The 27,200-nt window shown below is 45.2% G+C and overlaps 1 protein-coding gene across 1 annotated transcript in view; it reads right to left on the bottom strand.

The window, feature by feature from the left end:
* The window catches only part of Dnah14 (dynein axonemal heavy chain 14), a 242,443-nt gene that overhangs the window by 1,235 nt on the left and 214,008 nt on the right, over positions 1-27,200 (bottom strand). The window contains exons 78-86 of the mRNA XM_060365100.1: positions 24,766-24,868; positions 22,516-22,743; positions 17,626-17,823; positions 15,712-15,911; positions 11,118-11,284; positions 9,774-9,970; positions 7,610-7,722; positions 6,699-6,838; positions 4,108-4,271 (exon numbers count right to left, since the gene is read on the bottom strand). Of these exons, the coding sequence (XP_060221083.1) occupies positions 4,108-4,271; positions 6,699-6,838; positions 7,610-7,722; positions 9,774-9,970; positions 11,118-11,284; positions 15,712-15,911; positions 17,626-17,823; positions 22,516-22,743; positions 24,766-24,868 (1,510 nt within the window). The remainder of the gene's footprint in view (positions 1-4,107; positions 4,272-6,698; positions 6,839-7,609; positions 7,723-9,773; positions 9,971-11,117; positions 11,285-15,711; positions 15,912-17,625; positions 17,824-22,515; positions 22,744-24,765; positions 24,869-27,200) is intronic.

The following is a 27,200-nucleotide window of genomic DNA, read 5'->3' as shown; positions in this document are numbered from 1 at the left end:
AAGGCAGAGGCAGGAGTATCTCTGTGAGTTCAAGGCCATCCTGGTCTACAAAGTGAGTTCTAGGACAGCCAGGGCTGTTACTCAGAGAAACCCTGTCTAGAGGGGAAAAAAAAGGGGGTGGTGATGGTGTGACTAGGTATAGCCCCCATAGACTCATGTTTTTGAATGCTTGGCCCATGGGGACTGGCACTGTTAGGAGGTGGAGCCTTGTTGTAGGAAGTGTGTCACTGTGGGGGTGGGCTCTGAGGTCTCCTGTGCTCAAGCTCTGCTCAGTATGGAATTCCAGTCTCCTGGATGCCTTGGATCTGTGTCCAGCACCATGCAGGCTTGCCTGTGTGCTGCCATGACCATAATGGACTAATCCTCTGAAACTGTAAGCCAGCCCCAGTGAAATGTTTTCCTTTAGAAGAGTTGCCTTGGTCATGGTGTCTCTCCACAGCAGCAGAAATCCTAAGATGAGGTGTTTGGATTTCTGATGAACTCTTAGGTAGAAAATTGCCAGCAGCTCCAACAGCATGTGTCCTGGGTGGCAGAGGAGCCTTGCTGCCGCTGCTCTGGCGGCTGAGAGACAGAACAGATACACCCTGCACTTCCTGCTCAGGAGCCTTTGCTTCACATCTGGTGAATCCTTGAGACAAAGTAGGCCCTGGGATCCTGGGTCAGCCACTGCGTTAGACAGACCAGTGTGCTCAGGGACGCTTAGCCTGTGTATTCTGGAATGTGAGCAAGTCTTGAGGTACAAGCTAAATGCCCCTTACCATTTAGGTACATTGACAAGTTTCACTCAATGCACCTGAGCTTGTGTTGCCTAGTCCTATAATTCTGTGCACTTGATAATATGATTTCCACTCATAATAACATGATTTGGCCATGGAATTGAGGCAGGATCTCCTGTAGCCCAGGCTTGCCTTGAACTTATGTAATTGAGGGTAACCTTGAACTGCTGATTTCTTTTTCCTCCGAGTTCTGGTATGGTATCACAGTTGTGGGTCACCACACTTAACGTGGCTGAGATAGGTAAGTAATTCCTCTGAAGAGCCATTTAAAAGTAAATGGAAGCCATCTTAATTTACCTTAAATCAAGATTGGCTGTTGGTGAAAAGCAAGAAGAGGCGCGCACCTGCTTACATAACTTTATGCCTGTGTCTGTCCTTCACTCTTGAAGTTCATAAGCGGTGTTTTCTCTCCTGCTCTTCAGACTTCTAACCCATAGGCTGACCTTTTCATTCCTAGCCTATCTCCTCCTCCTCTCCCCTCATTCCCTTTTCATTTCACTGCTTAAATACACTCCATTGTCCACAGCCCCGGGCTCTAGGACCCAGGACACGAGTCAGGCGCTCAGTATTGCCTTCTGCAGCTAACTTCTATCAAACCATCATAGTTGTTTCTGCAGTCGGCTTTCCCCCTGAACTTTATGAACCCAAGTGAAGACAACCCACCATGAAGGTGGACATGAATTGAATGAAAACAAGAATAAGGAGCATTATGAATCAGGACATGTACATGCTAACAGCTTGGCACAACACAAAAAGCTCAGCATGAAGCACACCCCATCCCAGCTCTCTGCAAACAGACTGATGCTCCACCACGCACCCCACAAGCCTCTCAAAAATGGCAGTCAGATGAGACACTGAAATGTCAGTCCCCAAAGAAACGAGCAGAATTCAGAACATGCACAAGAAAATTACAAAATCATCTCAAGATAAACAGCTAGGAGAGTTACCAAACTGCACCTCTGAAGCAATCAAGGAAGAGATTTTAAAATCCACAGCATCAAATGTAAGCAAGAGCATAATCTACCCAAACGGCAGTCCTGAGAGGAGGGTTTACAGTTCTGTGTGCTCAGATTAAAAGAATAAGAGTAATCTATACCTCCAAGCTCTGGAAAAGCAAGGATTAGCTCAACCCACATCCACAGATGGCAACAAATAATACAAACCAGGGCAGGAGGTGAGTGAGTGGAAAAGAGCAGTACATGATGTTAACCAGATAAATAGCTGGTTCTTTGAAAATATTAACAAGGTTGGCCAAACACTAGCTAAATTAACCAAAAGAAACGGTGCAAATTAGTAAAAATCAGTGACGGCAAGGAAGTTGCTATAACAGACTAATGAAAGCCAGATAATCAGGGAGCTTGAAAACAAACCGGAAAATCTAGTGGATAAATTTCTAAGTGCATATGACTTACAGAAATTAAAATCAGAGTATATCAATCTAAACATTTATAGGGAAAACATAGCTTAAAAGTCTCAATCCAAAGAAAGCGGGCAGGAGAAGTGCTGTGTTGCTAAATCTACAGGCTTTCAAGGACAGCCTGATAACTGCTTGTCAGATTTCCTGAAATAGAAAGGGGAGGAACACCCCAAGCTCTATCTGTGGAGCCAGCACAAAACCTGTCCTGAACTCAGATAAGAAAAGAACTACAAATCGGTAGTTAGATGCAGAAGTCTTCACAAAGTACTTGCAAACTGATTTAAAGATGTATCACAACCAAGTTGGTTTCATCCCAAGGTTATCTTGAGATGAAACCAATAAAAATACAAATCAATAAAAATGTAATTAATAAATATAGAGACAAATCACATGATCATCTCAACAAAAGGCATATATGAAAATTCCATATACCTTCATGGTAAAAGTTCTGAGCAAACTAGGAAAAGGCAGCCTTCCTCATTATAATAAATGTGATAATACAAACTTAAGAGCCAGCACTAAAGATGCTAAAAAGATGGAAAGCAGCACTTCTCTGCATAAGACAAGCGTATCCATCATCTTCACTCATTGAATATAGTGTTCAATCAGACAAGAGAAAGGTGTAAATCAGGAAGAAAGAAAAACTGTCTTAGATTTCTTTTTCCTTCCTGTGTTAAAGAGCATGACCAAAAGCAACTTAGGGAGGAAAAGGTTTAGTTTACATATCCTAATAACAGCCCACTGAGGGAAGTGAAGACAGCAACTCAAGCAGGGCAAGAGCTTAAGCACAGACCATGGAAGAACACTGCTTACTGGCCTGGACCTCAGGGACTGCTCAGTCCTTTTACACAATCAGGATCACCTGGCCAGGAGCAGCACCTCCCCAGTGAGCTGGGCCCTCTCGCCACAGTTAGTCAAAAAATGCCTTAGAGACTTGTCTGCAGGTAATCTGACTGAGGTGTTTTCTCCATTGGGGTTTCCTTTCCCAGATTAACTTTACCTTGTGAGGAGCTGGGAAAAAACTAACCAGGGCATTTTCCCTTTTGGCCGATATCATAAAAACAAACAAACAAACAAACAAACAAACAAAAACATTAAAAGACATCATGACTCCACTAAAAAGGGTCAACAAAAAAGCTTTCAGGAGATTAGCAGGATACAAAGTCAGCTTTCAAAAAATCAGCAGACTTTAGCAGAAGAGGTGGCACAACCCTTTAATCCCAGCACTGGGGAGGCAGAGGCTGGTGGATCTCTGTGATTTTGAGGACAGCCTGGTCTATAGAGTGAGTCCAGGACAATTGGGGCTACCCTGTTTTGAAATCATGTCTTGAAAAAAAAAAAGAAACAAAACAACAAATTAGTAGCTTGTATATACATCAAAACTGAACTTGCTGATAGAGAATAATTTAAAAAGTAAAAAAAATAAAAAATAAAAAAAAGAATCTGGGAATAAACCTGATTATGGAGTTAAAAGACTCCTATAAGAAAAAATTTAAATATTGGAAAAAAATAAAGACATCAGATAATGGGAAGAGTGTTTATAGGATTAGTATGTGAAAATGACTTCACCACAAAAAGCAATCTACAGATTCAATACAATATTTAACAAAATTCCAATGATAATCTTCACAGAACTAGAAAAAAAATCAAAGATGTGTATGAAGACACTAAAGATGATAGATGGCTAAAGCACTTCTAAGCAGAAAGCTCACGGCTGGAGATGTAACATTACCTGATCTCAAACTATACTACATAGCTGCAACGATCCAGAGCCTGGTGTTGGCACAACAGCACGTGTAGACATGAGACTCGGTGACAGACACAAAGCTGTGGATGCCTAAATCCTATATGTGTGACACCCATTTAGTCATTGAATGGGGGCTGGCCCTTGGCAGTCTCCTCAGCACCCAGTACCTGGAAAGCTCTGGTGACTGAGTTGAGCCTTTTCTGGACAAGTAAGGAGACTTCAGTCTCTTGTTCAGCACCGGTGCTAACAATTACTTTGTGAGTGAAAGTGAGGCCATCCATGGAGGTTCCGTGGGCTCTTCCGTAGTCTTGAAGCACAGCAGTAAGAAACGCTTTGAAGAGAAACAGGGCCAAAGTCTCTGGTAAGCCTTGCGTTTCCTGTGGGGTAGGAACTATGGCTGCCCCATGGAGATGATGGAAGAGGCAGGAAGGAAGGGTAATGGGGTGTTGTCTATCAACTTCTAGATAAAACTTTCCACCTTAGAGCGAAGCTTGGTAAGATGCGGAATGTTCTAAAGGGAGGTGAAACATGGCATCCTACAGGGAAGCTCCTTAACATTCAGGAAGTAAGCAATTTAAAAGCTTCAGGAAGTTTCTGAAACTGACCAGTTTTACCAGGACCGCCCTTCTCATGTGTAAATAAATAGTGAGGACTGATGAGAGAGACTCCCAGGCCAGCTGGACTTCCAGGCGAGACACTCCAGCTTGTTGGGCAGTGAGCTCCAGGGTTGCAGCTTTTATGAGCCGTCACCCATGCTGCGGTGGCTTTGGTGGTGCAGCTGTCTTTGTGTCATTTCTGCCTCTGTAAGTAACCCTAATACACTGGTGGACTTGGTTCCCTATCTGCCATGAAGAGATGTTTTTTGACACTTACCCGGGAATAGTGTCACACACCGTGGTGGAAGGGATCAGTCACCCACACTTTCAGATCTGTGCACATGGGCTATTTTGTAGGTCCAGGGAGCGGGGTTATAGTCCTGGGACCTGAGCCTTTCCTGGCCTTTTTCTTTCTTTCTTTGCTGATTATTGTATCTCACGGTGATCTTGGTAGCAGAGATGGACAGGTCATAGATGAGTGAGCATGCCGCCCAGGGTGCCCGAGATTTCCTCAGGCAACGTCATAGGGACAATTTGGGGAAGAGGAAGTTTCTTTTCTTCTGGGCTTGCTAACCTGCCTACATTTTGCCCTGGCTGGTATAGAGGGAGGGTACAGACAATAAAGACAAAGTCAAACCTATGTGAGGATGATTCCTTCATCTGGTCTCTTGTCCTCTGTGTTCACATTTCAGTGACCTCTGCTCTCCAGGCCAGAGGAGGCCTTGAATCCTGCTGAGTTCTGCCCGCCCTCTGCCGCATCATCTCAAACAGGGAGGCCAGCTGCTTCTGCCTTCTAACTTTCCTTTTATCTGTTTCTTCCTCTTCCTTCCCCGTGACCCCTTACTGCAGCCACTGCCAGCTTTTTGACTAGAGACCAAGACCAAGCGTGGACCTTACCAGCCTTCCCTCTCACAGCAGGTGTTTATGCTCCCCTTCCTGAATGCAACACCCCTCCTGCCTCTTCTATAGCCATCTTTCTAGCTTCAGCCCACACTTGGGGTCTGTGGGCCTTGTGTCTGTCTTTGGTTAAGCACCTGCCTCTTCTGTCAGGCTAAATTAAAAACTTAAGTCATTTGGGCGAGTTCCCTCAAAGTCCTCCAAGTTACTAGTTAGCTGTAGGACTCTGGGAAAGTCCCCCCCCCGCCCCTTTTAATCTTTTTTTTTTTTTCTATTAGATTTCTCATTTTCTGTGCGAGTGATGTCTGTCCCAGGTGTGTGCTTGGTGCCTGTGGAGGTCAGAAGCTCGGATGCCCTGGAACTGGAGTTATGGATGGTTATGAAACACTACATCAGTGCTGGTAATCAACCCTGGGTCCTCTACAACAGGGCTGCTGAGCCATCTCTGCAGGTCCTCAGGCAAGTTTCTTAACATCTCTGTGCCATGTTTTCCCTAGCTGGACATAGAGGTGATGACAGCCACAGCCTTCAAAGGCCACTGATCAAACTCTATGAGCAGTACAGGGCTGGCAGCCTGAAGTGCTGTGTGAATGACCCACTTGGGTAATTCTTAGCTGGTAGCAAGGTTCAGGTCTCATCTTAGAAGTTCTTTCCTTAGCTGCCCTCTCTGGCCATCAGTTGTGACCTCCCTGTTTTATGTCCTAAGTGTTGATTCCTGTGTGGGCTCATGGAAAGTCATTCATTCATTCTTCAAGTATTGACTGACTGAGAGCTTTGTTGGTGTTGGACAAGTTAAGTACTAGGGGTGCCACAGAAATAAACCAAAAACAAAACAACCTGCCAACCAGTTCCTGCCCTGGTGGAGCTCAGGCTTCTTCACAGGTCCCTGTGGGCCTTGGCCCCCTGCTGCTGTGACATAGCCCACTTAGTGTCTGCCCTTTCCTGTGAGTGTTTGTGCTGAGCAGGAGGGTCCAACAGACATTCCACCATCAATTCTTGTTAATACAGAGTGTCTGAAGGGTGGTATTTCCTCTTGTTGTAGGCCTTAGGGAGGGGTCTTTGATGCCATGGAACCAGTGGCTTGGGGATGAGAAAGGGACATGCTAAGGCTTAGTGGGGTCAGGGGTGTGGGGAGGATGAGATGAGGAGAGGAGGTGAGGCAGGACAGGGCTACAGGTGCTGTCATCTGGGCTAGTGGTGGTAGAGTGGCTGAGAACAAATGTGCCAGAGCCAGATATGGGTCTGCCCTGGGTGCTAGCACTCACCCTGTGGAGAGAAGAAGGCAGGGAACCAGTATCTTGTCGGAAATCCATCCATGGATTCGCTCTCAGTGTCAAGGACATGTTTGGATTTCTGGCTGATCAATGTAGAAGACTGTTTCCAGGTTGCGACAAATTTCATGTACCTGGGGAGAAGCCAGTGGCAGGGAGGCTGAGGACAGAGTAGCGGCTACCCTCGAGAGCCCCTGGCAGCCTCCTCCAGTGCACCCGGCAGCAGCTTTCACCGCTCACCCCAGCCTGCCTCAGCCTCTTTGTTTTATACTCTGATGGACACTGGGCACAGTTCCAGGCCTCTTAGGGGAAAGGGAAGGCAGACTGTGGAAGCCATGGGTTTGGAAACGCCTGGCTGGGCTGTGAGGAATCCTAGCATTTGTCTGAGTTGCAGGCTTTGTCCACAGCTGACACTCATGTTCTGTGAGGTCCAAGAGGCAGCTGGGCATAGGCTGGACACAGAACCTCTGGGTTTGCATTTCAGCACTTCTGTGTTCTTTGGGTAAGTGATTTCCTGTGCTGTGACTTACTCCTTTCTGAAACAGGATGATGACGGGGTCAGCACCCACCTCCCCTCATGGGACTACCATGAGAACTGAGTCAGGGACACACCACTAGGTTTTTCACACATTAGTCTGCATTCCTGAGGCCAGTTTTCCAGGCACAGTGAGGGACAGTGGCAAGAAACACATACTGGGTGTTCCCTTCTCAGCATGGGAAGACCTTGCATGGGGCCTCAACTCTGAGGTCAATGTTTTCTTATCCCAAAAGAAAGGGCTGAGGAAACAAAAACAAAAAACAAACAACAGCAAAAACAAGAGACTGAGCTGTCTGGTGAGTGAGTGGGGAACTGCCAGGCCCCAGCAGAAGCAGGGCAGGGATGAAAAGCTGGCTCTTGCTCCTACCGATGGTAGATGGCCGTGTATGCCACTTTGGCCCAGGTGTTGAAGAAATTCACCCGCTGGAGGAGATCGCTCACCCAGAAGCTCAGGGGCTTGATGGACTTGTAGGCATTCTTCTGCGGATTGAGAGAGAGGTGCATTGTTTCTGCAACTCTGTCTAGAGGTCATCACTTTTCTGCCAGGGAGAAACACCTTGGCAGGAGATGCCATTTTCCAGCTGAAAATACAGTGATAAGTCTGAAAATGACTACCTAATTTTCAGACATCCTAACTGGAAGTACCTGCCCTGGCTACAAGCTTTCATTGCTCTGAACCTTTCCCTTTTGCCTCCCCCTTTTCCCTGGGGACATTGTCTTCATGGGGACTCTGGGTTTTAGCCACTTAGACTCCCTTGTTTTTCTGGTGCAAGTTACCAGCCTCACTTACTGGACAGTGCTTTTCCTTCCAGCCCAGCAGAGCTGGCCTCTTGACTTTAGAGGGTGTTTCCTTCTGCTCCCAGCCATCACTGTCCATTCTCTAACCCTGCTCATAACAAGCCCTCAAAGGTCCAGGGATGGAGGGAGTGGGGCTTTCAGCCCTCAGCTGCCTCTGTCTTCTATTTATAGATGGTGTCTTGTGAGAACAGCCTAGCCTCCTGGTTCTCTCTTCTGTCCTCATTAGAAATCAGTGGGCACCATTTCCTGCGCTATTGGGCCCACTCCACCCCAGGGCACGCATCTTTCTCTCCTGAATTCTGTCTACTTCCTTTCAGATTCAATTCCCTGGCTCCTCTCTTTGAGGTGAGTCTATTGCCCAACCCTTTCCAGCCTTTTTCTTTTCTCTACCCTCAACTCCTGTGGTCCCAACATTTCAGGCTGGCAACAGTAAGTCTTGCTTAGAGTTCTTTTATCTAGTGGTTCTCAGTAGCTTCACTCTGACATCCCCGTAGCTCTACACACTTCCCATGTCCATCTTGTTGCTTGTCCTAGCTTGACATGCCACTTAGATCTGTTAGTCAGACATACAGACACACTGCCACGTGTCTGCAGCTGATCATAGCCTCCCAACACAGTGGCACCAGCAAGCCCAGAAATCCTGTCGGCTCTGGAGTCCCACCATGCTACACGTATGAATGCTACATTGCAACTTTTCACTAGTTCATATTGAATTTTTAAAGAATTAGTTGTCATTGATGCCTTTAAGTTGTTTCCATGTTTTCTACATAGCTTTTCTTTTTGTTAGTAGTGTACTGACCTGCAATTCAAATAACCATACAATGAGGTACATGATCAGTGGTTGTTAGATGTATTTCCTGAGCTGGACAACCAATACTGCAGTCACCTTCAGCCTAGCATCACTAAACACACCAAAGCAAGCAAACAGGCAAGCAAGCTAGCCAGCAAGCAAACAACCCCTGGCCTTTTCACTTGCATTGCTTTAATGTTGTTCCCAGAGGGAGGTGGCCACACTGTGTGTGATTGTCTGTTATGGACAACTCATTTAAACGAGTCATACACTGTGGCCTCCTGCGATCACCTTCTTGCGCTCTGCAGAAGAGCTGCGGTTTTCAGGGTTCACCTACGTGGCATTTGTCAGCACTTTATTTTGGTGGTGGTCATTTGTAAAAATTTCCTGATCCCTAAGGACATGTAGCTTACAGCATTTGTAAATAAAGTTTTATACTAACTGAAATATGAATGAGATAAGTCAGAATAGCAGACTGAAGTACTACAAAATATGAAACTAAGAGCAACGCCTTTCTCCACACACAGACCATGAAGATACCACTGAAGTAACTTCTTTTCCTTCCACAACTTCTGTGTTTCTTGAAATTAAAACACATGCGCTTTTATAAGCAAACACATGCCTCCACATTCTTTGGGAACACTAAAAACTTTACCAAGACCCTGTGGAGGGCCCACACACCTCATCTTGTGGCTAGACCTCAGTTCATGTAATCAGATTCCTCTTCCTGTATCTTCAGGCTATTTTCCGATTTGTGCTGTTACGGCTCTGTGGTACTTACCTCAAAGATAAATTTAGGTACACATTGCCCTCTAACTGGTTGTATCCACTCTTACCTGTACCGGAAATAGATGAGCACAATGGCTGCCCACCGTCTCCTCACAGGGAGCAGTCATCCGGTCAGTGTGGAGCACTGACCTTTGCCTCAGGCGTGGCTGCTTACCTGCCACAGCCTAGGCACCCTGGCCGTGAGGAGAGACTCGTACATCTCCTCCAGGTCCTCAGTGATGATGCTCTCTCCCTTTATGGCAACTTCAAGATCCTTTAGGGATTTGTGGATGACAGATAGTAACTTGTCGAAACAGTCTATTTCTTTCCTTAGAAAGGGTATCAAGACAGAGTGGACAAGGGGATCATAGCCTGAATGAAGAGAGAGAGAGTGTGATGTTTACACGGAAGGAGATTTCTGAGATATGCAGGCTTCCAAGTGTTGTCCATGCATATGACCATGGTTGGTAGGCATTTTCTAGACAAGTCTAGAGAGCAAATATTGTAGGTATTTTTTCCCCGATCAACCGTACTCCTTGTTACCATGATTTATCAGTGTCACTTAATATGCAAATCAATAAGCAGCCGCTGTGTCTGGCACTGGCTTTTAATCCCACTGCTTGGGAGGCAGCGGCAAGTGGGCCTCTGACTTCCAGGCCAGCCAGAGCTCCTTAGTGAGACCCTCAGTTTAATATTTTTTTTCAGACTTGTAGGCAGAACTGAAGGTCAGATTTAGCATTCTGAGAGATGCGCTCTCAGGTGTCCCCATTGTGCTGGGATCAGATCTCAGGACCACTGTCGGCTGTGTGCTGTTGCTGGCCGCGCACCGCTTTGCATCTTGGTAAGCTCTTGCTCAACAATTGGCTCCGAAGTGAATTTTGGAAACAGCAGGACTTAGACTATGGGGCTGGAGTGGTGGCTTAGCGGTTAAGAGCACATACTGCTCTTTGCTCTTGCAGAGGCCCCGAGTTTGATTCCCGGCACCCACATCATAGCTAACAACTGGCTGTAACTCCAGCTTGAAGGGATCTGACATCTCTTTGGTGCCCTTGGGCACCCGTATATACGTGTATACTCCGCCAACATACAATTAAAAAAAAAAAAGACATAAAAAAAGGGAAATTTTAAAAAGGAATTTTGGATGTTAGAATTTGACTTGGAAATTTCTCCCAATCCAGGCACTTATCTCTTCAGAGCTGGACCTGGGCCTGACCTCACCTTCCTCAAGAGACCCCTTTTCTAAATCTCACTGCTCTGAGCTCTATCCCAGAGGCCAGAGGGCAGGGAGAGCACCACTGGACAGCAACCCCAGCTGAGCCCTTGTCTGCTATGATAGCTGCTGTTTCCTTTTTGGACTCCCTCCTCCCTCATACCAAAGCCCGATTTTCCTCTCTGCCACCATCTCCCATCTGGGGGAACGCATGGTCTTTCCAAGCTGTGCTTGTTCTCCCTCCCTCCAGGGTCAGAGTCTCTGCTGACGAGGCCACGGCACGGGATGAAGCTCAGGGCCGAAGCTCACCTTCCACGTGCTTATGGAGCTTCGACCACATTGGACCAGACATAATGCATTTGAATGTGGCTTGGCCCTCAGGCCCCTTGACTTCCTCATTCTCCACTGAAATGGGGAGCTGGACCATTATGTCAGTCAGGAGCTCCATCACCAATTCGTCGCTGCTCTGCTCAGGACTGCAAAGGAAGCAGGTGAAGAATGAGGCAGAGCAAGCCTGCTGGGAGTCCCCTCTGCTTTGGCCCCACAAGAGGTACGCAGCCTCATGGAGCTCTCAGCTGTGACACTACCGAAGACCTCAGAGACACTGAAGTTCACAGAGGAGAAAACTGGTAACTTCTGTGTTTATAAGGAAATCTGTTGTAAAAACCTTCTTTCTTCTTTTTCTTTCTTTCTTTTTTCTTTTTTTTTTTTTTTTTTTGAGACAGGGTTCTTCTGTGTAGCCTTGGCTATCCTGGACTTGATTTGTAGACCAGGCTGGCCAGGAACTCACAGAGATGTGCCTGCCTCTGCCTCTGATTGCTGGGATTACAGGTGTGCGCCACCATGCCTGGCTGTAAAAGCCTCCCTAGGATTTGTTTCTAAAACACTTTTTACCTTATGAAGCTTCGCCCACATTGAACAAATTTATTGAACATAATAAATTTGAATGTGCCATGGCCCTCAGACCCAGCGACTTCCTCATTCTACACTAGAAGATGTAGCTGGAGCATTATGTCAGACATCTGCAGACAGGCATATGCCCAGACTGAATGTGAAGGAGCAGGAGGCATGCCCAGCAGCTCAGAGGTGTCGACGGGTCAGCATGTCACTTCCTCTGTGCTTACCCTAAGGCTTCCTGACCATGCACTCTGGGTGTGGCTGGTTGCGTCTGTGGAGCCACATGGCTGGCGGGATGCTTTGGAGTCCTTCCAAAGATGAGGACCCAGGACCGGGGAACTGACAGTGCGGAGAGCGGGCGAGCGGGGAACTGACAGTGCGGAGAGCGGGCGAGCAGGGCACAGCTATGCTCCTGAGTTCTCTTTGTTGGCTGGGATGGCCCAGGTTTTCACCTGACACCCAGTTTCTTCTCATTTAGCCATCTTTCAAAGAATGTCAACTTTGAAAGCAGCTGATAACCCTGACATCACCACGTGGCCTTTTAGCTCAGTAGAACTGTTTCAGGGACACCCTACATGTCCATTACTCAAGGACATGCATTTTCTACTTGGTCATCATGCTTTGCTTTCTGGCTTTTGCTTCAGTTTCTCAGTAGCCACCCAAGGTGCCTTCAAATAATTTCAAAAGGCAAAAAGTCTCAATTATATTGAATATGACATGTCTCCCGATAGCATCTCACAGACAGATGAGCTTCCATGTTTGAGTAACGTGGCTGGAGGAATCAGGGCCTCTTATGTGACCTAGGCAACACTATGAAACATGTTTAAGGTTCTTGCTAAATGTATTCTAGTTGTGTAACTACGTCTTTCAATTCGAACACTCCTTTCTAGAGAAAGACTCTTTCACACTGGGGAAACGGATTAAACTTAGAAGGCTCAGGGAGTAAAGTAAGTCACAAGTCTCAGGAGGTTCCTAAAACGCAGAAGATTTACCGGGCTCCCTGTAAGGTTTTATCAGAATTAATAGTTACTGGGCAGGACAGACTGATGAGCTGAGCTGCCTGCAAGTTTTCGGGAGTTGCTATCTATGTTAGGGTGGAGTTTTTGGTAACATAAATGTCTGGCTTATCTATGCTTCTGTAAGTAGCCTGTAACCTGTTGGGAGGACCGTGCTGTTTGAGGTTGCAGTCCGGATAGCCATTCTGAGCTCAGCGTTATGGTGTAGGACTCCCTCTTCTTAGCAGGACCTCTTGCTCTCTGCCTGACTTCATCTGGAGAGTGTCTCTAGACACAGATGCCCCTAACCACATTTGATATATGGCCTTTGACACAGCTTCCTGCTAGCTCTCCCCTCCCTGTGCCTATAGGATAATTAGGTAGTGTTTCCATTCATATGATAGGAGTGTGCTGTTCATGCAAATCAAGCATCCTTGAAGTGCCTAGTTCCAACTAATTAAGTACACCTAAACTTGGAGCTCCCCCCCCACTCCCCAAGGGGTATACCTTTGTTCTCTGGAATTAAAGTTGCACTAGCTCCCTGAAGTGGTTCCTGGAGTGCGTGATCTCCACACAGTGCCCGCCGGCCTTTCCAGCCTTGCACCTTGTCTCATGCCCCTCCTGACTTGGTGGGCAGGTGGGAGACAGCCCCCAGGTAGGAGGAGAACCACGGTAACCCACACTCCTGAAAATAACTTAACTAAACCCACTGGTTCATTAAGCTAGATTTGGGAGGAACTGTTTCTGTGTCAGTGACATATCTGAAATGAGTAGACATCCGTTTACATCTCCCCAGGAAAAACAAAATATTCCATTATAATCATGCCATCTTTTGCTGGTACAGTGTGGCTTGCTAATAGCATGAAGTGTGCTATCACAGGCGTGGAGTCTACAGGATTCCGCCTGCTGTTCTCTGGGAACATGCTGATGTTTCCTCCTAGGCATTGCCTGTCTCCAATTTGCAATTTCCCCCTAAGAAGCAGGTACTATATACTCACTTCTAGTGAAGCAGCACTTGAACTGTGTCTATTTTGTGTTAGCAAACAACCCTGGATGACGGATCAAATAGCAAAACCCACGTGCCAAAGCCAGAGAACATTCTGATGTCATCTGATTGGCTCCTGATCCAGAGACAAGATGACTAAAAGGTAATACAGAATTCTAATTGGTTTTGGGATATATGGAAAAAAAAATACATGAATTTAGCCAAAGAAGTGTAAGTTCAGTCTATACGCATTAGAGACTATGTAGCTGGCACTCAGGGATGTGGGTAATGTGGCCACCCACCATGCATAGAATTATGGAGCAATTATCCTGACAGCTACAGCTTCCGAGTATGCTACTTATATTCCCAACAAGAAGAAATTCCAGCAAGGAAAAGTTATAGAAAAGATACTCTTGTGCTCAGGAATGTCGTTCTCTAGAATATGGTGTGTGTATGCGTGTGGGGGTGTTGGTGTCGTATTCTTGTTTGCATGCTGTGCAGGTACACCTGCCTTGGTAGGCATATGTGGGGGTCAGAGCTTGATGTTGGGATGGCTTTTGTCTCGATTCTCTCTCAACCTTATTAATTTATCTATGAAAACAAGGCTCCTCACTGAACCTGGATCTCACATCTTGGCAAGGCTGGCTAGCAAGCCCCAGGATCCACGTCCCTCTACTTTCTAGTTGTTGGGTTACAGATGTGTGCCTGGCTTTAGCTGGGTTCTGTGGCTCTGACACAGGCCCTCATGCGTGCACAGCAAACCTCCACTTAGAAACAGAGATAACTGAGAAATTAAAACACCCTGAAATCCTGTTAAAGTCATACAAGAAAGAGGACAAAGGAATTTAAGATTCACTGTCCACACCTGAGTATTAGAGTTATAGAAATGACTGACAAACCTGAGAAGGCCTGGCAGACAGACGGATGCTGACTTTATAACAAAGATTAAGCTACTTGAAAATGTACAAGTGGGATGCAAGGTTACCGAAAGGCCTCAACAACATGGTTGTTAGGATGTGTTAAACCGAGATGCTGAAAAACCCAAAGCAGGGCAGAAGTCGCCGGACTCTCAGGAAGTCCCTGCCAAGCGGACAGTGCGGCTGTCTGGACACGGGTCCGGTGAGGAACACAGGGAATAGGAAGGGTGCACACTAGGATCCAGTCCCTAAGCAGCGATGTCTGAGCTCCCTGGGAAGTGTGTACACGCCGGAGAATGGAGTGACCCACCGAGGGCCGAAGTCATGCAGCCCTGGTGTGCACACCTGATTTCATCTTATAGTCTCAGGGGGAGGAAGCTTGAACTTGGGATACATGTAATATACCCTTTGGACTGTAAAACAGCCTTGCAGGGCAGACAGGTATTTCTAGCCCCTTTCCAGATAAGGCCGCCGAAGCAGCATGGCACCGGACACAGAATAAATAAAGCTGTAACTTACATGGCTCTCCAACTCCAGGCAAGCTTCTCTTGAGCCCACAGCCCTTCCTGTCATTGAGGTGGCGGCTGTCTGTTCCTTCTGAGAAGCAAGTGTGCATGCTTCACATTTAAACAAATTCATTGATAGCCAGGTGTGGGAGTGCACACCTTTAACCCCGGTCTACAGGAGGCAGAGGCATCCCAGGAGGATCCCTGGGAGTTCAGTTTGAGGTCAGTCTGTCTGGTCTACAAAGCGAGTTCCAGGACAGCCAGGGCAGTTACACAGAGAAACCCTGTTTTGAAAAACCCAAACCAAACCAAACCACAAAAAAAAAAAAAAAAAAAAAAAAAAGGAAACTGTAGTCATTTAAAGACAACTCACCAGGTACAATTCAGTCACTCATTCATCCAGGAAATGTTTATTAACTACTATGTGCTTGGCAAGTGTGTTGTGTGTACACACGCACACATAAAGCACAGGTGTGTTTGTGCATGTGTATCATGTACTTGCTTCTGTGATGTGGAGAACTTTGTTTATCATGCAAACTTTACTGCTCTGTCCAGATCATGCCTGTAGCTCCCAGCTACTAAGAATTCCCACTGTGCTCTTACTTGATCAGGAGGCTGATCCGGGCCACTTTTGGCTGCATGGTGATGAGATTTTCAATGAACTTCTCAGTCCTTCTCTCGTTGCAGGTGTGTTTGGCCTTGGGGTGTATTCCTAGTATTTCGGGAGACTCGTCATCTGGTAGGGACTGGACCAGGTTTATGCAGTCCTGTAAGCTTGCAAAGATGGACACTGGGCGGTATATCTGAAAGTGTAATAGCTTTGTTACTTTTGCATGAGTAAGAAGACTTCTACCCTGGGTAACGCATGGAGATGGTGTCTCCCCGTGGCCTTTTATACAAAAGCTCTTCTTGTGTCTATATGGTACAGACACTCTCTGAAAGCAACACTTGGGACTGCTCTATTGCAAACTATATGACACATATGTAACTTTTTTGTTGTGAGGGGGGTCACTTAAAGGCTAGGGGAGTCTAACCACTATTGCCTTAATGAAATATACCCACAGGTAATGGAAACAAGAGGCCTTGAGCACAACCTGTAGAAGCAACATGAAGGAGGCCAAGGCCTCATGTGTTACAAGTGTGGGGACTTCCAGGCAGCTTCCCTTTTGCCCTCCTTGGTTTCTTTGGGTCTGTGGATTGTACCATGATTATTCTATACTTTATGGCTAATATATACTTATAAGCAATAAGTAGATATCACTTAGATCTGTCTTTCTGGTTCTGGGTTACCTTACTCAGGATGATCTTTTCTAGTTCCATAATTTGCCTACAAATTGCATAGTGTCTTTGTTTTTTTTTTTTAATTTTTTCTTCACATTTTACTCATTATATATCCTGATTGAAAGCCCTTTCCCTCAACCCCCTACCCCAGTCACTGCTAAAAGACATTTTCAGTGAAAGAAGCTAAGATTATTACAGTGCATAGGATGGACTGGGAGGTTGCAATGGTTATAAAAATTTCAGGGGTTTAAAGCAATTAATTGAAATACAGTTCTTCAGAATATGCACATTTGTTAACATGGAATGTTGCAGTGGAACAAGCTCTGTGTGTGTTACCATGTCTCCTGTTCACTCATGCGCATTCAGTGTGACAGTCGGCATACAGAAGTCAAGCACATGACACTGACTGAGCGATTTTAAAGGTTGTTCAAGGCTAATTTTCTCTTAAGAACTGACTTGAGGATCTGAACTTCAATGCTGCTTTAAACATTTAAGAGCAAACACGGAAGCTTTGCGTATCCAAGAGCAAATGTGCACACTGGTGGGCAGCTGACCTGAGTCTGACCTCTACTCCTTGAGGACACCAGGTCTCGCTCAGGACCTTTTCCTTCCATCTCCTGCTGTCCACTTACAGCTCCAAATCCCTGCCCTCCACCAAGGGTTAGAGGTCACAGTTGTTTCCTCTGTAGCAAACACCAGACAGAGCCTACCTGCTGGTGTCTAACCTGGATCTATGCCCACAAGGTGGAGGCCTGCATGGAGGATGGAAGCTAAGGGGGTGAGGAAAGGGAGCAGATAGGAGGTCTGGACTTTTCTACCCTCAGGTACTCATGGTTGAGACAGGGTTCTTGCATGCTAGCCTTCTACAGACTAGCAGTGTGTGCTTTCCACTCAGCATCTGTAGCTGCAAGTTGGGCAAAGAGAAGCTTGGACAACCAGTGGAAAGCACGTGTCTATGGCTGGCACGGTCTCATTGGTCTGTGTGTGTGTGCTGCTTGCTTCTGCTTCCTTGTGCTTTGTGTATGACACTTAAGGTCCTTGGAGGGCACACACCAGCTCTTTCCCATTCTTTTACTTCCTGGTATACTCTAGCACTTAAAAGACAATGGGAAGTTGGTTTTGTAATATTGTTGTGAAAGTTAATGAATGCCCCTAACGTAATCATTACAGTTTGTTTGAAGACAAAGAATGCAACACAACCTCGTTAAAAGTAATCAGGGCAAATCCATTTCTTACCTCATCACTGGAGAAAGTGAAGTCAGCCTTCAGAATGTCAGCATTACAGAATTTGTAGAAGAGAGCCATCAGGCATCGATTGTCCCACTTATCAGTCACTTGGCCACCATAGGTCACTTCTGCGATCAAGCAGTTGAGCTCCTTCCACGGAATCTCTGTCTGGCCACAGAGGACACTACCCAGCACCCTGATGGAGGCCTGTGCAAAGCCACCACGCTCTGTTAACTCTGCGTGTGTTTTCACACAACACCAACAACTCTCAAGTGACCACTATCTCTCTGAAACCAAGAACCAGGCCCGGAAGTGCAGTCCTCCAGTCTCAGTTACTGTGGAGCCTGAGGCAGGAGGATTACAAGTTCAAGGCCAAGTTGGGCAACTTCGGAAGACCCTGACTCAGCGGAAGTAGACTGGGACAGCTGCAGAGATGAACAGTGATAAAGAGCCCTGGCTGCTCTCACTGAGGGTCGGGGTTCCATCCCCAGCACCCACATGGTGGCTCACAGCTATCTGTAACTCCAGTTCCAGGGGATCTGATCCACCGACACACACACAGTCTCTACACCCCTGTGCATAAAATGATAGTAATAACAAAGGTTCTGGAGATATAGCTGAGTGGCAGAGCACTTGCCTGGTAGGTGCAAGGCCCTCGGTACTGGGAAAACCAACCAACCAACCAACCAACCAACCAACCAACCAACCAACAACAGAGAGGAATAAAGTATCAGGATGTATGTTTTCCCCACCAGTGACTATACTGCTATTGGGCTATCCCCTCTGCAATTACGGTTGCTGCTTTAACTGAGAAGCACAGGGCACAGGATGCCAGGGCACAGAAGGATGAAGAAAGGAAGTGTCTTCTTTCATCCTCCTCCCCTCTCCCCCGAGGCCTACAGCAGCAGGTTGGTGCCCTGAAGATGACTTCAGAGTGACCTTGCATATAGAAAGGCGGATGCCCACTTCTTCCCCTTCCTCCTGACTCCACTGCCCTCAGCTCTCTTGGCCTCTTCCCTCTGTCTCTCCTGGCTTCCTGACTCTCCTACTCGCACAGGTTTGGCCAGTACACGTCCTGGCCCTCAGCTGTCTCTGTTCAGTGACCACAGCCATTCATGTTCCCACGGAGTGGGTCCTGGTGCTCTGGAGATGTGACTCCACTCTGGGCTCCCTGTGGTTCCATGTTTGCACACACTCAACCAAGAAACCCATCAAGATTATCCAAAAGCAAAACAAAGGCCTCGGCAATGAGCGAACACGAACACTTTCCATCTCATTAAACACGATGGTATGGCGACCCCCACAGCGCCTGCACTGTATTCGGATGAGCACGCGCTTTAAAGTAGGAAGGCTGCTTGTGGGTCAGAGGCAAGCGCTACACCACACTTCACCATCTAAGGGGACCTTGCGACCAAGCCTCTGAGGATACAGAGGGACCCCTGTCATTTGCAGTGTGACAGGGGGAGCCTGGCTGGGGTTTGTACTCCATCTGGCACTATTTATTCTCAGGCTCTTCTACCTGACAGTCATTTGTGTTGGAGTTGCTCTACAGTGCCTCTGGACTGTTCATCTTCTTTGTAGTATTAACAAGTCTGTATTTCATAGATAGTAATTTTTTGTCAGTCATTTGCATCACACATTCTAATTTAAAGGTTTACTCTTTATTATGTCTACCTGTGTGACGGTGTGTGCATGTGAGTATGTTGGGTCCCTTAGAGCAGGAGGAGTTTGTGAGTTGTCCCGTGAGGGCGCTGAGAATTAGGGTCCTCTGGAAGAGCTGGACGTGCTCTTCAGTGAGCTTAACTGCAGAAGCATCTCTCCAGCCTCCCATTGCAAATCATCTCTGAAGTCTGTTACTTGTCTTTCTGGCTGTTTTAAGAGTTTTAACAGTTAAATATGCCTAGTCTTTTATAGCTTGGGGTTTCTAGATCTTCAGTCAACACTCTCAATTGAGCTGTTTGGATACTGTTCCAGTTCTGGGCTTCTAATTTGAATTAAGTTGTCCCTAATTCCAAGACTGTACATACAATCTCCTAGATTCATTTTTAGAGATTTGTATGCTTGTATAATGCTCTTAACCTTCCTTTCACTCTATAAATTAGTAGAGTGCAAAAGATAAAGGACCTAAGTAATTTTCTTCCAGTAGGATGGCTAGTTGTACTGCTATTTTTTACTTAAAACATCTTTTCACTATGTTGAGACACTGCTGATCTCATAGATGGTGGGACAGTGGTTACTGGAAGCTGCCCAGCACCCACGTGGCAGTTCACAACTGCCTTAACTCCATCAGGTGCCCTCCTCTAGCCTTCTGGACACCAGGCACACACACTCTGTACAGACACACATGCAGGCCAAACATCCATACATATTATATCCCATAAATATGGACAATTATGTTAATTTTAGAAACTCACAGAAAATTGGATTTATTTCTGCATTTTTTGCTGAATCACACTGACTTAGCCTAACCTTTCTGCTAAACTGTTTCCTTCAGGATAGTGGATTTTTAGTGTATTTTGATGTCTGGTGAAAAAAAAATTCCTTCACGCTTTTTAAATTTTTGTATCTATAGCTTATTCTTTTAAGATTTCTAAAGTTTTCAACTCTAAATCATCCAAGTTATAAGCATAACTGCATTATGTCGGGTAATTAGCTTTGGAAGAATGGCCAGTTTGCTAATGGGAAGTCTCCCCTAGAGAACAGGGACATGTTGGGTTAGAGAAAGCAGGAGAGAAGAAGGTTAGGCACTCATGGCCACTTGCTGTGTAGCCTGAGCAGACTTTTCAAGTGCTCATGGCTCTGTCCCCATCTGGAACCTGGGGACTGCTAGTGTGCTTATCTTAGAAAGTTGTCACAAGAGTGTCGGCATTTTAATTAATTAATCTAGCTATTTATTTTACGTATATGAGTGCTCTATCTGCATGTGCACCTGTAGGCCAGAAGAGGGCAGTAGCAGGTATAGATGGTTTGCTGGAAATTGAACTCAGAACCTCTAGAAGAGCAAACAGTGCTCTTGACCACTGAGCCATCTCTCCTGGCCTGAGCATCAACATTTTATGAGCGAGATGATCAAGAATGTTGTTCTTTTTCTTCTTAATTTATAGTGTTCTTTATGCAGGGCCTGTACATTTCTTTTTTATTTTCTTTCTTTTTTCTTTTTTTTTTTTTGGTTTCAGGTTTTTGGTTTTTCAAGATGGGATTTCTCTGTGTAGCCTTGGCGTCCTGGACTCACTTTGTAGACCAGGCTGGCCTCGAACTCACAGAGATCTTCCTGCCTCTGCCTCCCCGAGTGCTGGGATTACAGGCCTGTACTACTACGCCCAGCTTTGCAAATTTCTTATTTTTTCCCTGTGTTTCAAAATTTTTATCACTACCATTCTGGGTGTTTATTGCTAGAGAAAAAAAAATATATTTACATTTTTATCTAGTCATTTTACTAAATTCTCTATTTCTGTCAAGCCTCTCTTAACTTCTTTTCAGTAGTACATAAGGTTTTCAAGACACACCAGTATTATCCATTGATGTGCTCAGGACGGACCCCAGGACCTGTGCATGCTGCATTTAATATAATACGTCATAGCAATCCTTTCATCTTGCTTCTTGTTACTTATTTCACCTTACTGTTTTTCTCTTATATTTTGATACTTTGCTTAGGTTGTTATTTCTTTTCAGTTTTCCTCTTTGTTAAATTTGAGACACATCTGTCTGGGGCAGCTCTGTATTTCAGCACAGGACTCAGGGGTGTGAGATCGTGGGTGTGGTCACTAGCATGGGGGGCGGGGGAGGCTTAGTTTCCATTTCTCCTTAAATTCATTTCTCTATTCGAGTGAGTAGCAGAGAGCAATTATTTCCCCCCTCGACTCTCCAACACAGTACAATCCTCCCCCTTGTGTCTGAGCTTGGATAGGACTCCCTGTGCTCACACTCCTTGGTCCATCGCTAACACGCAGCTGTTGCACTTTGTATCATTGACCGACCCCAGAAACCATGGGCGGACTGTGTGTGTGTGGCTTCTTGTGAAGTGAGAAATGCCTAATAGACACAGAAGGACATGGGGGAACGGAAGATCTCTTTCCAGCGTGGGATTCGTGATAGGAAAACAATCGCTCTAACAGAAACGGATGGTGATCAGGAGTGCATGCAGCACTGTGCACCAGAAGTGCAACTGCAAGAACATTAAAAACAGGGTTTCTCTGTGTAGCCCCAGCTGTCCTGGACCTTGCTCTGTTGACAGGCTGGCCTCGAACTTACAGACCTGCTGTCTCTGCCTCCTGAGATCAAGGCATGTGCACTACTGCCTAGCAACCTTGAAAAAGTTTAAGCTGATGTGACTGTCCATTTCTTTTATCAGCAATAAAGAAAACATCCTGCCAAAAAGCACAATATAAGGTACTATACAAAAGATAATTTTTAAAAGGATTGTTAAGTTTCCTAGCCCCAGTGGCTCAGTGTAACCCCTCTTGCTTTGAATGAGACTATTCTAATTTTTATAAGTTATTTACATGTCAGGAACTGATGAAAATGTTTCACTTATATTCACTGAATTAAAACTTTCTTTTTGAACATTTCTTTATTTTTATTTTATATGTATGGGTGTTTTACCTGCATATATGTATCTGTGTGCCACAAATGTGCCTGATGTCCACAAAGGCCAGAAAAGGGCATCAGAACCCCTGTAACTGTCATTATTTGACTTGTCCAAAAGATGGAATCCTTGAACAGCCTCGGTGCTAGGGCTACAAGTTCGTTCTAGAAAGCTGACTTCAGACTCTCATTTCCAAGTTACACAATGCATTTTCTTCTCACCATGCCTAGCACTGTGGAGACGCACACTAGCTCATGCTCATTATTATAGGTCTCTGCATGTGCTACTGCCTGCCTCCCAGAGCCCGTGCTCACCTCCAGGTCTGAGGAGTTGAATTTATAAGGGATGTTCCAGCCCAGTGTTCCATACACTTTCCTCTCATTGATCACAGCGTTGAAATAACAGAGGCTGAATATAATTTTTTTCCACCATGGTCCACAATCGGCCTTCTCGAATATCTCTTCTGTCACCTCTCCACTCCCGCTATAGCCAAACATTTGGAGTAAATTGCTTTTCAGCCCCTGGGGACGTTCCACAGCAATCTTTAAAAGAAAAGTGAGTGAAAATGCCAAGTGACTACAGATGGAACCTGCCGGGGAGGGACCACTTCTCCCAGCCCTGGGGACAAACATGGCCGACAGCCATTCAGTGACCACTGTCAAATCTAGCCTTTTCCTCCCTCTTCTTAAATAGCTCTGTAACAGAATCTTTCAGATTTTGTACTGCATTCTAATTCATATTTTATTTTATTTTATTTTTTAGACAAAGTATTATTACATAGCCCTGGCTAGTGTGGAACTTAGATGCGGCTGGCCTTTGAACTCACAGAGGTCTGCCTAATTCGTATTTTAAGGACAAACTGCAGCACTAGTTTGCTAACTGTTTCTGTGACCCCAAGCATAGCGCTTGGAAAGGACAGAACTTCAGAGTCTGTCACTGTGCTACACCAGGGGTTGGTAAGCTGTGGCCAAACGGAGCTGCCCAACCTCTACCAGGAGCCAAACCACAGGAAACAGGGCACCGACTGAGCCAGCAGGTAAAGCCAGTCATCACTCCTATTAAAAGGGACAGTGGTTTGTGTTACTGAATTCTGATTGTCTTGAAAATCAAAGTAGCTGTTGACACCTTTGCCGTAGTAGCTGAAATTATTGGCTGTGAGGGTTTTGTGTGTGTGTGGCTGCTAGTCTGAGATAAGCAAGGTCTTAACTGGCTCCTGCTTACACACACACACACACACACACACACACACACACACAGGCACACACAAGCTAACAATGTAATGGATCTAAACATTGGCAAATACAGTATCTCGTGTGGTTCTTATGACATACAGCACTGTGTGACTATGCATCTGCATTGTGTGGGTGAGTGTATGTAGGTATGAACACCTGATTTCCAGATTCGCATGTTTCCCGGAGGAGATACAGTGGGAATTACTGTGTATGATGGGGATCCAAGATGTCACCAGAGCATAATCGGGTGGCTGGCATGGTAGCCCCTCTATCTCTCCAGAGTTATAGAAACAGAAACTTCTGCTTTGAAATGTAAGCACATCATTTTGGGAGGGAGGAAGTTCTCTAACTATTTTTAGAACTCTCTACTTAGACTGGGCTAGCTGGAACTTAGGGAGATCCACCTCCTGCCTTGCCCCTAGGATTAAGAGCATGTACCACCGCACCCAGCCTTATTGATAGAGTCTTAAAGTAGAATTAGAACCAATCAAAATCAATGTTTCTTGAAATTCTATTTCCCTCTTTCTACTTCAACTTCTACTCCTGACCAAAAGAAAAAGACCACTTGAGGTCACAGTCGGCCATGTCTTGGGAAGTAAATAGGGCCTCTTGAGTCATAGGCTGAAAGGCTCCAGAGCAGGGCTGTGGAAAGCAGCCCTGGGTAAAAGTACAGGGAGAGGGGGAAGCATGCAATGTCACAGAGGGTTGCTTCTAGTTTTAGGAATCAGTCTGGCCAGGACAGCTGGTCTGGGCATACTATTTTTCCTATGTCTTCATCAGTTTCTCTGGGCCTTTCACAGGATTGACCAAGTTTTTAGTTGGCTATTGGAAGTCAGACATAACCCACAATTAAGCCTATTTTAGCAAACAGTTTGTTTGCCTTTTGCTACAATTTTCCAGAGAGTTAACAAACCATAGGATGGTTAAGAGGAATAGAAAGAATGAAATGTCACATAGTTAGGTGTAGTGGCACATATCTATACTCAAGAAGCTGAGGTGGGGGAATCATCTGAGCTCAGGAGTTCAAGGCCAGCCTGGGCAGCAGAGCAAGACAATATCCCAAGGGAGAAAAAGTAGAAGACAAAGGAAAAAGCTATACAAAAATTTGATTCTTGGTTTACAACAACTAGAAGCAGAGTGTCCTCTCTGAGGAGCTAGTGTCGGAGCTAGGAGTACTGAAAGCAGGGATACGTAGCATCCTCCCCCCCCCCCCCGAGCAAAAGCTGACAATACGCCCTGAGCACTCTTCTTGGTTTACAATAATGAGTGCAACACTTGACAGTCAAGTAGAGTTTGGTAGCCAACATTGAAATCTGGGTATTTTGTTCTTACCTTCACACCCTTCTGGAGAATAGAAATTGGGAAAGACCCATATGATTTTGAGCTTAACCAAAGCCTAAAGTCAGGATCTATCGTCATATCTGGACTACTAAACCTGCAAAATAAGAAAATGTAAATATTAAAAAATTTGTGCGATATCTTCGAGTCAGAGCATTTTGAGGTTTCTGTGAACTTACAAATCACTTTGATGCCGAAGAAACTATCTCACTACAAGAGCTTTACACAAGAATTGTATAGGATTTGTCAGGAGCCATTCTGTTAAAGTAGCTCATGAGGCAGGTGGGCCTCCTGGAAGCGGATCAGGTATTTTGCAAGGTCTGTGCCACGATCCACCCCAGAATTGCTGCCAGTCTCTGACATTCATTCTTTGTGCACTGCTGCATCTCTCTGTAGCCTGGTATGGTGTGAAGTGTCCCTTTCTGGGTATTTACACACTCTGATTGAACAAATTTCCTATGGAATCTTAATGAAGATCTATTGCTGTTCAGATGAATTAATTACTGAGTACGGAATTCCTGATTTGATTCAAATAATTTTAAAAGTTAAATTGTTTCAGAACTTCTAAAAAAAAACTTTCAAAAGTTTATGGCTGCAATAAGTACCTTTGTGGACCTCCAGATGCCTCACTAGGAGACAGGCTTGAGATAGAATTGTGCCTTCAAGATAAGCCTTCATTATAAATCCTGGTATACACTAAATATAGGCAAGTTGGTTTAAACATCCCATGAACCCAAATTATGATGGGATTACCAAGCAATGTTTAATTAAGTACAAACCTTGATCTCATTATATACAAACTGTTCTGTTGTAATTCCTTATACCTTGTTACCTTATGGCATTACATGCTATCATTTTAAATTTACTTTGTTACTTATAATGAAAGACAGATAGAATAATTGTCCTGAACTCACTATAAACTTAGAGATAGCTGAAAAATGTGTAGCAGTGTCAGTCTTAATTGAAAAGACATATATTCTTGTAACTTTTACACCCTGTTAACCTTTAGGCTTTGTCAACCTTTGTCACTCTGAACCCATTCTGAATTTATGTAATGGATACATGGATGAGAAATTTTAGTTTTAAAATATGTAACCTGTTGTATTTTAGAATTCACCTGTTTTTGTGATTAATTTCTTTTTTTGACTATGAGGTAATTCCTTTTCTGGGAGCTTTGTCACAGAGGTATAAAGGCTATACAATAAATGGTGGCAGACCCTGCCCCCTTGTTGGCAGAAGCTGAGTGGTAGAAGCCCATTGAATGAAAGCTAGCTAGAATCTAGTCATCTAAGAGTTGTAAATATGTATATGATATGTGTTTACATGTAAATATGTCTGTCCGTTTTTTGTACATATGTTACATGAGTATATGTCAAGTATCTGTATGTAAGGAGCTCCATTTATATCATCTATTGAATGTTTGCATGAATATACACAGGTCTATGTGTCTGATTGTTTGTCTGTGTATGAATGAGCTGATGCTATGGAACTGGCAGCCTAAACTTGCTGCAGTTTCTGCAGAGGGACACTAGCAGAAATCAACATCGTTATCATATGTAAGCTTGTAGGAATTCATTGAAGGTAAAGTTCTTAATATCATCCACCTTTTCCCCTTGAGCATGTATGCATGAATGGTCTTTGCTTACTTTCTCTCCGCTTTAATTTACTAAGGAATTTACAAACAACTTAGCAGATTCAGGATCTAACTATCAGCCTAAGATAAGCAGGAAAAAGTTTACTTTAGCCTGTGGAGGCCTCCTCAGCAGCCTGCTTCTGCACAGGAGCTAATCTCAGATCAAAGAGTCCCATTTTACAATCCCTTGCAGTTGTGGCTAGAAGCCATTTTACAGTCCTGGCTGCCGCAAAAAGGATGAGCAGTTAAAGTTTTCCTCCTTAGAAGCAGTGTAGCTAGCTGGTCCCTAGCCCTAGAGAAGGAATCCTGGGATCCCTCCCCTATTTCTTTTTCTTTTAATCATCTTTTCTGATCAGCTGCTGATCAGTTTCCTGAGCCATCAGCTCAGCTATCTAAGAGATAAAATGAACAGGGAAACTCTGCATCCTGTCCCATGTCCTACCCTGGACCCTGGAACCTTGCCAAAGCAGAGAGAGACTTTGGCAATCGGAACCTAGAAGACTTTAACAAAGAGGCTTGGAGCAACCAGATCAGATTGAGTTGGCAGCAAACAAGCTCAGTTTTTTTGGTGCAGCTCTTGGGAAGCCACCAGGCTAGAGAAGTCCTACACACTGGACCCAAGTTGGACAGTTCATATAGTCCCAGGCAAAGGGAAAGGTGATGTTTCAGGCAAGAGCTGGCTTTTCTTTGTATAAGGTCCTGAGTTGGGCACCTGATGGTTGTTCAGGATGGGGCTGGCGCCACCTGGAACTCAGTTTTGGTGTCATCTGGGTAAGGGGCTTTACAGTGTGGGTGG

This window comes from Meriones unguiculatus, chromosome 11 (assembly GCF_030254825.1).
Source record: "Meriones unguiculatus strain TT.TT164.6M chromosome 11, Bangor_MerUng_6.1, whole genome shotgun sequence".
Taxonomy (NCBI): domain Eukaryota; kingdom Metazoa; phylum Chordata; class Mammalia; order Rodentia; family Muridae; genus Meriones; species Meriones unguiculatus.
Note: the sequence above shows the minus strand (reverse complement) of the source record. Positions and strands in the feature narration are given on the sequence as shown.